The sequence below is a fragment of the Mustela putorius genome, unplaced genomic scaffold (genome assembly GCF_011764305.1).
Source record: "Mustela putorius furo isolate JIRA1106 unplaced genomic scaffold, ASM1176430v1.1 tig00003988_pilon_pilon_pilon, whole genome shotgun sequence".
Lineage (NCBI taxonomy): Eukaryota > Metazoa > Chordata > Mammalia > Carnivora > Mustelidae > Mustela > Mustela putorius.
The window spans coordinates 12,495,355-12,508,825 of NW_025422127.1; the positions used below are offsets into that span (position 1 = coordinate 12,495,355).

The 13,471-nt window shown below is 39.1% G+C and overlaps 1 protein-coding gene across 4 annotated transcripts in view; it reads right to left on the reverse strand.

Annotated features, from left to right (window-relative positions):
- DYRK4 (dual specificity tyrosine phosphorylation regulated kinase 4) overlaps positions 1-13,471 on the reverse strand; it is a 48,374-nt gene that overhangs the window by 2,014 nt on the left and 32,889 nt on the right. For 3 of the 4 annotated variants that reach the window (XR_006604249.1, XM_013048864.2, XM_013048866.2), the window contains 3 exons: positions 11,856-12,028; positions 5,965-6,025; positions 2,294-2,423 (listed from right to left, as the gene is read on the reverse strand). Coding sequence is in view for 3 of the 4 variants with exons in the window: in XM_013048864.2 (XP_012904318.1) it covers positions 2,294-2,423; positions 5,965-6,025; positions 11,856-12,028 (364 nt within the window). In the remaining variant the exon portion in view is untranslated. Of the gene's footprint in view, positions 1-2,293; positions 2,424-5,964; positions 6,026-11,855; positions 12,029-13,471 lie in introns of those variants that run through there. The other variant, XM_013048873.2, reaches the window with a different exon arrangement.

The window sequence follows — 13,471 nt, forward strand, 5'->3', positions numbered from 1 at the left end:
GAATCCTTCTGCCATTCTGGAGTATTTTTAGTGACAAGGAGCTTAGTTACAGAATTAGCTATTCCAATCTTGATAAAAAGCAATTCTTCAAAGTTCATTTCTATTGATCCAAAATTCACACTTCCCAGGAACTTTGACACTAGTAACTTTGACCCAGGTTCTAATTTTACCCATTAACATTACAATAGTCCTCCCTTACCCATGGGGTAACTTAACCCCCATGGATGCCTGAAAGCACATTTACTATGTTCTTTCCTATACATACATACCTATGATAAAACTTAATTTATAAATTAGGCACAGCAATATATTCACAATGATAACTAATAATGGAATAGAACAATTATAACAATATACTATAGTAAAAATGTGAATGTGGTCTTTCCCTCTCAAAATATCTTTTAGTCCTATACTCACCCTGCTTATGATGTGAAGTGATAAAATGTCTATGTGATGAGATGAAGTGAGGTGAAGGACAGAGGCAGGGTGACGTAGTGCTAGGCTAGTGGTGGCTTTCTGACAAGACATCAGAAAGTCCATCTGTGTCTGGACTGCAGTTGACTACGGGTAACTGAAGCCACAGAAAGCAAAACTGGGGCAGAGGTGGGGGGTGCCTACTGTATACAGAATGAGACAACTAATCTTTTATGTCACAATCGTCCAACTATCCAAACACATGTACATCACTACTAAGTGTGGTCCTATAATAGGGTTGTCGCCTTCCTAGGTTGTCACCTTTCTAGATAGGAAATTTCAGCTGTTGTCTTACTGGTGTCCATCATGCTGGGAATGGCTTCTAGCTGCAGGTAGATGGCATTAATATTCTAGATTTATAAGGTCATAAGCAACTCAAGCTCCCAGTTCTTTTTCAAATGAACTGCTGCTGAGCTATAACTCCCCTCTCCTGAATTTCTCAAGTTGGCCTACAAAAACTTGACATAGGACTTTACATATACCCCTCTTAAATTTAACTCAAAATGTTTAGTCTGTCATTCCAAAAATATGCTAATTAGGGAAAAAAGAGGATAAGGTAATACGCCCCATTAGCTTGATCACCTCTTGCAAGTTGTAAGCAACCAGCCCTTCACACTAAAAAAGAAAATTTCTTTCTTGGTTCTGAACTGTGTTCTGGATGGTTGGGGTTTCTGGTTAATTCATCTCCATCTCAGTAGTGAGTTTCTGTCACTTTATATGATACGTACATTCATTCTGTTATGCACATTCATTCTGTAGTTAATGCACATTAATGTTAATGCACATTCATTCTCTAGCCTCAGCAAAAGGCTGGGGTAGGGGGATGGAGGTAATGGATAGGATCCTTCTCTAGCTCCATTCTTAAGATGAGTAGCATGACTCCCTAGATGGGAAAACTTCCAGCAGTACTTGGTGGCCTGTCCGCTGAGCCAGTAGCTTAATTCCCAGAGAGCACAAATACAAGAAGAGTATTTTGCTAAAACTACTCCATCCCTCTGGAGGAATGAGAGCATATAAACATATGGTTTCAAAAATGCTTAACAATTATAGGATTGATACAGCTAAAAAGGCACCTTAGGAATACATTATAAAGAAAAAGAAACTGAGGCCCAGAGAGAGACAATGACTGACCAAATATCACGTGGCTAATCTATTTGCCATTTAGTGGAGACACACTTGCAAAACCTCTTTTAAAAGAGTGACAAGAGCTAGTGTTTTTGAAACACTCGGCATTATTCTAAATGCTTTATGTACTATTCCTTTTTTTTTTCATTATGACTTCATCAAAATACAGAACCTAATTTCTAAGAGTCAGAATTAGCATACAGATTCTAAAAAAGCTGTACATAATAAATGCTTTATAAACCATCCCTTCCCTAATCCTTTCATTTAGGCTGTGAATCCTAGGGGAAGGAGGGGTGGAAACCATACACTGGGTGTGTATGCAAACAGTTACAACATGCAAGAGGTTTACCTCAGTTCCTGAAGCAGAAGCTATTTAGAACTGGTCTATAACTTTGCTGCCCAGGCAGTCTGAGAACAAGAAGGCAAACTCTACCCACACACTAATCCAGGGTAAGTCATTGAGCCTCAGCTTCCACATCTCAAAATGAAGCAAATCCTCTGCCCTGCTAATCACCCAGGAACAGAAGAGAACAGTCTGATAAGGGAAAGTATTCTACAGACTTTCAAGCTCTATGGTCAGTATTTTTTATTTTTATAACTATGTTCCAGCCCCAGACTTTTCACCAGCAAACATGGGGGAAAATACAGTGTTTTAAGAGGAAACCCAGAGGCAAAGACACCCTTGCAAACTCACACCAAACACCTTCTGAGAAAGTCCAAGAAGCTTGTGTCGTAGGTTTTCAGCACCACCGTGAGATCCTTGGAATCCGGGTATCTTTTTTTCCCCCTGTTGTTGGTCATATTTTTAGGAAAACCTTTGGAATCTTTAGAGATACAACATTCTGTGTTTAGTTCCATGTGTTAATATACATTAGTCACATCAAGCTGTTCACTCAACCATGCTGTTTCTTGGAGGGGTCTTTGCAGCTCTAGATCTGTCACACTAGCCCCCTCCTCCACACACAAACACATGACTTCCATCTCAGATGGAAAGAGTCATATATAGATTATGCAATGAATGCAATTAACCTTTACAAATAATTTTCCCCCATTCAATATGTTCTGAGCCTCCTTCCCACCTCCCCAAACCAAATGGCTTAACCTTAACCAGGGTACAATAATAATTATAATGAATAATAATAATAATAAAATAAATCTGAAGTGACAAAAACACTCAGCTCTGAACAAAAAAAGGTATTGTCTATTCTTGGATTATCTATGCCCTTGCTCCTTTCCCACTAACCCAATAAAATAAGAATATGGAAGTATAATAAGAAAGTCATTGTAGGAGAGTCATCTGCTTTCAGAACCCTTTTATAAGCCACACAAGCAAATCAATCTCATTACTTTTTTATAGCCACATCAAAATTCTGTCCATAAATTAGAATGATTAAACTTGGTTTGTTGCTTAAGATACAGCTTGGAAATGACTTCTTTCAGTTATTTTTATTGATTAAAACTCTCACCAAATGTATTTATCATGCCTGGAAAGAAGTCCTGGAGATGGCTCCAGAGGTTTCCCTAGAATATTCTATGCAGTGCTTTGAAGGTGAGGTCACTCATCTGGACATCATGTTCAGAAAAGTTATGCATGTTTAGAAAAAGTGACCACTTATGCTCACACCTTGTAAATTTGCATATGGATAGATGTGAATATACACACACAGTTTACACATTGTACTGACTCCTCACAAAAACTCAGTGGGATTCACATGCCATATTCTAGGAGGTGCATAATGAAGCCCTTCTATTACTTTTGTAATCAGTGCAACATGTGGGGCCTGAAAAAGAACATCTGCTCACACTGAATTCCTAGAAGAGACCACGAATTTGTATATGTGTGTATAGACAAACATGGGTATGTATATTTACAGACATAAAAATGAGCTGGGGATATTGCATAGGGCATAGGTACTGTGAACTCCTACAGAACTCCTACAAACCCCTTTTCCTTTTTGACTATGACACCAGTGCTCCCATTGGATCCTACGTTGCTCTTTTACAAAAGACTGGATATTCAGGCTCACAGGCATAAATGACAGCTCCTAAAGTAATCACTACGTAATTGTTTTTCTTGTACATGTTTCCCTCACCTCTCTGACACTCCCCCATATTTAATAAATCTTTATTTCTCCATCCCCTTCCTGTGACCTGGAACACCTAAATATCTTACTGCCTTTGAAGCAACATCATTTTGCTGCTAACAGGGGGTGTAAACTACAAGTAGCTGGGGGTTGAGGAGCTGTTGGCAGCCCAAATCTGGGGAAGGGAGAGTCAAGAGTTGAGGTGAACTGTTTCTCAAACTTATCAAAAGAATCACAAAGATCGTTCGCCAAAAACATAACAGACTCTTCCACCCCACCTCAAATCTGCTATATCATAGGTTACACAGGAAGATCATAAAATTTAGCATTTTTGTCATGTCTCCAACTGATTCTTATAATCAGATAAAGTTTGGGCAATGCTGAAGAAGATGCCCATCCCGATAAAGCCCTTTCTTATGCAGGAATTGAAGTCATGTGGATATTGCTACCAAAACCACATCATTATTCTAAAGCCTCACTGATGATAAAAACCATTTTCTCTATGAACCAGACCCTCTTACCAAGATGCCCTATATCCCTTTACTTTCAGAAGGACACTGAAAGTATAATCTTAAATTTAGTGTTATAGGCTTAAGATATAGCTCTTCCCACAATGCCTTTGGCAAGAGGGAACAACAATATCCTCTTTTTTTCCCCTAAATCCTTTGAAATCCAGAAGGTTAAATTAGAAGTGATGAATGCTAAAAGCATATCTGGAATTAAAAGTTGCATTGTTCTATGTATGTTACAAACAAGTCAGCTGGATCTTCCTGCCTCCCATCAGACTACTCTAGAAGAAGGGTTAGTGCATGGACACTGTTCAAAGGCAGCCAGGATGCTGACTGTGCCCAAACGGAAGGTTTTGAAGCTCCAACCATGACTACAAGATGATGTCTCAACGATTTAACCATTAGAATGGCAAGGGACTAACCAATCAGAAATGATGATAGCTTTGGTACTGAAACAGGGTCATGGAGGCCTCTCTGCTTGCCAGGGCTTAAACTTTTAGTTTCTAGATAATGGTGAGTCCAACGGGTCCTGGGAAAGGGGCCAGGGAAACTGTAGCTGTGGAAGGGGCTTTTTACCAAATGGTGCAGAAGTAGCTTACATTTTAATCCCCACATGACTGAACCAATGTATACTGACTGACCATCAACAGGACTAAAACCTTTTTGTCCAGGAATTCCCCCATCAGGGTATTTTTAACTCTTTTATTGATAGGACAAGCTGTGGGAAGAAAGTAAGAGATTTGCCCCATTTTGAAGGCACTCGAGTGGAAATAAGAGGTGAAAGGGCTAGGAACGATGGCGATTCCACAACCAATAGAAGCCTAGAAACTATCCTGATGAGACTGGCTGGTCAAAAATGTCATTCCAGATGGTGCAGAGCCCGTATCTGTGTCTATCTCATGTCTGGCTTCATTCCACTTGGCCAAACTTCTAGTCACTATGGATTTTTCTACATAATAAACCCTTAGGTTTTTGTGGGTCTTTGAAAGGATTTTAGATATGGGACTGACTTTATCTATTTGTACATAATGCTCTGGAAGCCCTGCCTCCTTGGACCTTGTTGATCTGCCTTCAGTCTCACAGCACCAGTCAAATAGAAAGGCAGAGGATCAGAAAATCCAGAGCCTGGGAACTATGATGGGGGGTGGGCAGCATGGGGCCATGGAGGAGGCTTAATTCCAGCAATTATGTAACTGTCCTATACATAACTGGCAAGTCGCAACATGTGCACAGCCAAACTGTTCTAACAGCCTTTATTTACCCATTTTATAGCAAAGTTGTGATGATTCTGGCATAGAAAAGATTTGGAGGATTGAGAGATTTTTCAGCAGGAAAGAATGATGTTTCAATAATCATAAAATGTAGCAAAGAAATGTCCCACTATTCTTAGAAAGAAGCTTCTGTTCTTTGATTTCCCTGCACAGTACATTGAAAGGGCAAGCTGCTTGCAGAAGCAAGGAGACTTTACAGGAAAGGGCATCATTATAGGCTTTGAAGTTTCCATTTCTGCTGATCTTCTGAGCAGGAACCTGGTCATTTTTATGCCAAGACCTCCTTTCCAATGTGACTTCCCCATCCCATTTCCATCGTGCTTTCTGGAATCACTTTTCAGCAACTTTTTCCTTTTCTAGCAGAAGTTCCTAATCACAGGTTGCCTTTGGGATGGGCCCAGCGCAAGAGCACTGAATGATGTTTAGGTGTGGGGGGTACCTCCAAGGTCTATGAGACTTCATCATCACAATTGGAGAAAGAGCATTAGACCTGGGACTTACCAAAGAATGTCTGTCTCCTGGAAGCCGTCTGAATGAAGTGGGTTGGTGGCAGGCCCAGCACCTTCAACAAGTACAATGCAGTGGGTTCACTCTTGTGGAGTCACACATTAGAGCTGGATGGGACTTTGGCCAAATTTTGCTTCTACAGATAAGGATCCGGATCCGGGTATATTAAGTGATAACCTCAAGCCAATGAGAAAAAGGCCCAGAGCATAGGTCTTCTGACGCCTAATTTAGGGCTCTTAGAGTATCCTGAGCATCAATATCAGTCATGTTATTCTAAATAAGCATTAAGACCAACTGGAGGTAGCCAACTTTTAATGGCGGCCAGATCTCAGTGTCAGAATAAATAAACCATTGTATGTGCTGACTACCCTTGAATTAAGGAATGACATACCCCAACTCTGAGAAGTGGAAATCACCAGATGAGTATCAGTCTACTATATGAGAAAAGAAATGTGCACCACTTACTTATTCACCTTTACCCACTGCAGCCTATAGGGATACACAGAGACAGAGCACAGGTGTCATCCTCAGCCCTGGGTTACCTATCCTTGCAGCTGGGTTCCCAGCCACATCCATGCACAACCCTATCCTCCTCCTCCTCCGCAGTCTCAGTGACACTGAGATGAGGAGGAAGCTGAATCAGTTCTGGGCCAAGGGGACCTCAACCCAGATCCCATACTTCCCCGTTCTTCTTGGTATTAGAAACAGGATTGGTTCAAGAACGCTTCATTAAATCATTCGTCATCAACCTTAGAAGCCAAGTACTCTGATCATCTCATTTTAGAGTGGTCCAGAAGGGGGAACTGACTTGCCCAATAGAAAGAGCTCAGACTAGGCTCCATTTTCCTGATTCCCAGGCCAGTGTTCATTCCATCATAGATATCATTTATAACTACTATCACCTAAATTATGTTAATACTTATTAGTTTCAATCATGAAATGAAACTATGTTTAATAATTCTCAAGTTTATGTGTGTGTTTCTCTGACCAGCTATTACTTTGAGTCGATCTAGAAAATAGAAATTTGGGATGGATAGACAGATAAACAGATATTAGATAATTAGGGAGACTAACATACACATACACACACGCCTATGTATATATGTATACATATGTATATATATATATATATATATGTATATATATACATATGGAGAAAGGGAAATTAGATCTTTGTTCATAGTCAAAATATCTAAAATATGAAATTTCTAATTTTTAGGGCTATTTTCTCCTGTTTTGTCTAATTTAGCTCCATAACACGATGCTTTTAAGAATACATAATAAATCATCATACAATGAGTCTTTTTTTAATATTATATTAGTCACCACACAGTACATCATTAGATTTTGAGGTAGTGTTCCATGATTCATTGTTTGCTTATAACACACAGTGCTCCATGCAATCCATACCCTCCTTAATACCCATCACGAGGCTTATACATCCCCCCCATACCCCTCCCTTCTAAAACCCTCAATTTGTTTCCCAGAGTCCATAGTCTCTCATGGTTCATCTCCCACTCTGATTTCCCTCTCTTCATTTTCCCCTTCCTTTTCCTAGTGTCCTCCACGCTAATCCTTATGTTCCACAAGTAAGTGAAACCATATGATAACTGACTTTCTCAGTTTGACTTAGTGAGTCTTGGAAAGACTTCTTATTGGAAGATATTCTTTCCAGAAAGCTGGGATAGTGAATGACTACTGACTGAACAATACATAGATTTGGATAGGTGTTATCTCTGGTTTTTACGTATTTCTGAGTACATTTGAAAGACTGGTATAATAGTTTAATTTTAAAATGTCACTATTCTAGCAGAAAGAGAAATTAAGAAAACAATTGCACCAAAATACTAAAATATCTAAGAATAAACTTAACCAAAGAGATAAAAGATGAAAAAATGCTTAACATCACTAGCCATCAGGGAATTACAAATCAAAGCCACAATGAGATACCACCTTACATCAGTTAGAATGGCAAAAATTAACAAAACAGAAACAACAAATGTTGGTTGAGGATGCGGAGAAAGGGGAACCATTTTACACTGTTAGTGGAATGCAAGCTAGTTCTGTTTCCAACTCTGGAAAACAGTATGGAGGTTCTTCAAGATGTTAAAAATAGAGCTACCCTACGACCCAGCAATTGCACTTTTAGATATTTACCCCAAAGATACAAATGTAGTGAAAAGAAGGGGCACATGCACACCAATGTTCATAGCAGCAAAGTCCACAATAGCCAAACTGCGGAAGAAGCCCAGATGCCCTTCAACAGATGAATGGATAAAGAAGATGTGATTCTATTTACATATGTGTGTGTGTGTGTGTCACATTGGAATATTACTCAACCATCAGAAAGGATGAATATATACCATTTGCATCAACATGGATGGAACTGGAAAGGAATATGCTGAGGGAAATGAGTCAAGCAGAGAAAGACAATTATTATGGTTTCACTCGTATGTGAAACATTAGCAACAGCATGGAGGACCATAGGGGAAGGGAGGGAAATCTGAAGGAGGAGAAATTAGAGATGGAGACAAACCATGAGAGACTATGGACCCTGGGAAACAAACTGAGGGTTTCAGAGAGTAGGGTCATTGGGGGATAGGGTAACAGGGTGATGGGTTTAAGGAGGGCACGTGTTGTGATGAGCACTGGGTGTTACATGCAACTAATGGATCATTGAACACTACATCAAAAACTAATGATGTACTATACAGTGCTAACTAAACATAAAAAAAAAAAAGAAAGACCTGTACTCTAAAAACTCTAAAACACTGATGAAAGACATTGAAAACAATACAAACAAATGGAAAAATATTCCATGTTCAAAGATTAGGAGAATAAATACTGTTAAATATATGTGTGTGTGTGTGTGTGTGTATCTTATACTATCCAAAGCAATATATAATTTAATGTAATCATTATCAAAATACAAACAGCATTTTCACAAAATTAAAACAAATAATCCCAAAATTTATATGGAACTGCAAAAGACCCCAAATAGGAAAAGCAGTCTTGAAAAAGAAGAACAAAACTGGACATCTCACAATACCAGATTTTGAGATAAACTATAAAGGTATAGTAATCAAAACAGTACAGTGCTAGTGCAAAAATAGTCACATGGATCAAAGGAACCAAATAGAAAGCCCAGAAATAAACCTATGACTATATGGTCAATTAATCTTTGATAAAAGAGGCAAGAATATGCAATGGAAAAAAGACAGGATTATACCAGTGAACAAAGATATTTGGACTATGAACAAAAATCTAATTTCTCTCTCTCTCTCTCTCTCTCTCTATATATATATATATATATATATATTTATTTATTTATTTATATATTCTATATGTGTAAGTATATGTAGTATATATTTATGTTAGTCTTCTTAATTATCTATCTAATTTCTACCTATTATCTATCTATGCATCGATACATCCCAAATTCCCATTTTCTAGATCGACTCAAATGGTGTTAAGAAAACTGGACAGCAACATGCAAAAGAATGAAAATGCATCACTTTCTTACACCATACACAAAAACACTTAAAATGGATTAAACCTAATGTGAGATCTGAACCCATAAAAATCCTAGAAAAGAGCATAAGCAGTAATTTCTCTGACATCAGCCATAGCAACATTTTTCTAGATCTGTCTCCTAAGGCAAGGGAAATAAAAGCAAAAATAAACTGCTGGGACTACATCAGAATAAGATACTTCTTGCACAGCAAAGGAAACAATCAACAAAACTGAAAGACAATCTCCCAAATAAGAAAAGATATTTGTAAAGGACATATCTAATAAAGTGTTAGTATCCAAAATAGATGAAGAATTTACACAACTCAACATCTAGAAAATAAATAATCCAATTAAGAATGGACAGAAGACATAAATAGATATTTTTCCAAAGAAGACATACAGATGATCAACAGTTACATGAAAAGATACTCAATATCACTCATCATCAGGGAAATGCAAATAAAATCCACAATGAGATGTTACCTCACACCTGTCAGAATGGCTAAAATAAAACACACAAGAAACAACAACTGTTGGCAAGGATGTAGAGAAAAAGGAATACTCGTGTACTGTTGGAGAGAATGCAAGCTGGTGCAGCCACTCTGGAAAACAGTATGGAGGTTCCTCAAAAGATTAAAAACATAATTACCATATGATCCAGTAATTCCATTACTGGGTATTTACCCAAAGAATACAAAGGCACTAATTTGAAAAGATAAACACACCCCTATGTTTATTGCAGCATTATTTACAATAGCCAAATTATGGAAACAACCCAAGTTGTCCATCAATAGATGAATGGATAAAGATGCGGGGTGTGTGTGTGTGTGTGTGTGTGTGTGTGTGTGTGTGTATTTAGAGAGAGAGATGTATATATATAAGAAGATGTGGTGCATATATATATTATGGTATATATATGGATGTGGTATACATACATATACAAAGATGTGGTGTGTATATATAGATGTGGTATACAGAATATTACTCAGCTACAAAAAAGAATGAAATCCTGCCACTTGCAACAACATGGATGGATTTACAGAATATAATGCTAAATCAGAAAAACACAATATAAACAGAATATATGAACAGAATATAAAGCTAAGTCAGTCAGATAAACACAAATACCATACGGCTTCACTTATACTCAGAATTTTAAAAACAAAACAAATGAGCGAAGATAAATGAGGAAAAAAAAAAACAGACTCTTAATTATAAAGAACAGGTGGTTACCAGAAGGGAGGTGAATGAAGGATGGGCGAACTAGATGAGGGGAATTAAGAATACACTTATAGCATGGAGGACAAGGGGTGTTAGAGAGGAGAAGGGAGTTGGGGTAAATTGGAAGGGGAGGTGAATCATGAGAGACTATGGACTCTGAAAAACAGTCTGAGGGATTTGAGGTGGCGGGGGTGGGGGTGGGAGGTTGGGGTACCAGGTGGTGGGTATTATAGAGGACACGGATTGCATGGAGCACTGGGTGTGGTGAAAAAATAATGAATACTGTTATGCTGAAAATAAATAAATTAATTAAAAAAAGAATACACTTATCAGGGTGCCTGTGTGGCTCAGTTGGTTAAGCATACAACTCTTGAATTTGGCTCAGGATGTAAGCTCAGGGTCATCAGATGGAGCCCTATGTTGGGCTCCATGCTGGGCATGGAGCTTGCTTAAGATTCTCTCTCTCGGGGCACTTGGGTGGCTCAGTGGTTTAAAGCTTCTGCCTTCGGCTCAGGTCATGATCCCAGGGTCCTGAGATCGAGCCGCACATCGGGCTCACTGCTCAGTGGGGAGCCTGCTTCCCTTCCTCTCTCTCTGCCTGCCTCTCTGCCTACTTGTGATCTCTGTCTGTCAAATAAATAAATAAAATCTTTAAAAAAAAAAACTCTCTCTCTCTCCCTCTGCCCCTCCCCATCCCACCCACCCTCAATTCATGCTTGCAAGTACTTTCTCTCCCAAATAAATAAATAAATAAATAAATAAATAAGGAATACACTTCTCATGTTGAGCACTGAGTAATCTATAGAATTACTGAGTCATTACACCTGAAACTAATATATCACTGTATGTTAATTATATAAGATTTTTGAAATGATTAAACAATAAAAACAAATAGAAATAAAAAAATAAAATGTCACTTTCATAATATGGTGGAAGTTTCATCCTCTGCAACTACTTAAATGTATGATAAAAATGTTTGATGTTAAGGCAAAAGTGTATAGAGGTGCACGTAATTCCAAAGATACTTTTAGGGAACATCCAACAACAACAAAAAAGCACACGGGCCACTGCCCTACAACGACTGTGATGCAGCCCAGTGTTTGGGAGGGCAAGCTATGTACTATCCTGTAGCACTTCAGCCCTCCCCTCACCTCCATGATGCAGGCCAGCTGCTCCACTTCATTCTCCCCAGGGAACAGAGGGTATCCGGTGTACAGCTCAGCCATGATGCAGCCCAGGCTCCACATATCAATGGCCATGTTGTAGGGATGGCCCAGGATCACCTCTGGGGATCTATAGAACCGGCTTTGGATGTAGGTGTACACTGGGAAAGAAAGAGAACCAGCATGTAAAATCCTTCTCTCCAAAACACACTTCTCCAGTATACCTTCTCAGGTGAAGGTCGAGGATAACTAAGACTCCCCTCCCCTTTTCACTCTCTAGGCTTTGCAGGGAGATGAAAATACAGCTGACCAGCACTACTTCTTTTTTTTTTTTTTTAAGATTTTATTTATTTATTTGACAGAGAGATCACAAGTAGGCAGAGAGGCAGGCAGAGAGAGGGTGGGGGGGAGGGGAGCAGGCTCCCCGCTGAGCAGAGAGCCCGATGTGGGGCTAGATCCCAAGACGCTGGGATCATGACCTGAGCCGAAGGCAGAAGCTTTAACCCACTGAGCCTCCCAGGAGCCCCTGACCAGCACTTCTGAGTCAAGGTACATGTATAATCTCATCAAATCTTCACAGCAACCTGATTATCATATGGTGTTACTATGCTCACTTTATTGGTCAGAACTCTTAACATAGGCATTGTTCTAGGGAAGGACATTTAAGTCAATGAAACTGTATTAAAAGAGGAAACAGATTAATATAAAGCTAAATTTTCAAACTATCATGTTAATTTTGGGTAGCTATCTTCTGGAAGTATTGTGATTTGGCAAGGAAAGAGTCATAGTAAAATGGAAAAAGAAACATGCAAAATGTGTACACTCCTAGTGTGTCTTCAGTATATCGTGTGCATTGTGTTGTATAACATATAGGAGGAAGGGGCCCCAGAGTCTCAACAGATGAAGCCATACAGAAGACAGTATGGTGGGGAGCCTAGATTTTTCAGAGGTGAGAGAAACAGGACACTATAGTTACCTTCGCAAGCTAACATTCTTTACCTAGATGCTGGCAGGGCAAGGATTCTGTAGTCACTTCTCTGTTGTTTGGATTGGTTACAGTAAAAAACAACAATTTTGTGATTTAAAACAAAGTAAAGATATAACAAAAATGACATTTACATGTTGCCTATGTACAAAATGTATTTGATGTACCTTGCAATCAAAGGACATATATACCCAGCATAACTTTGAAAAATAGATTTAATGGACACTCCTATAATCCTTAACGTGTGGGTGGCTCAGTCAGGTAAGAAACATGCCTTTGGCTCAGGTCATGATCCCAGGGCCTGGGATCCAGTCCCTCATTGGGCTCCCTGCTCAGCAGGGAGCCTGCTTCTCCCTCTCCCTCTGCCTGCCACTCTCCCTGCTTGTGCTCTCTCCCTCTCTCTCTGTCAAATAAATAAATAAAATCTTAAAAGAGAAATCTTTACCATGTGCCAGGCACTATTCCAAGTGCTTTATAGAAAGCAACTCTCAGTCTTTCAACAATCCTGTGAAGCAGGTGCTATTACTGTCCCCATCTTACAATGAGAAAACTGGGGCATACAAAGATTCAGGAAATTATCAAGGTCATTCAGTGATAAGTGGCAGAGCTGGGATTTGAA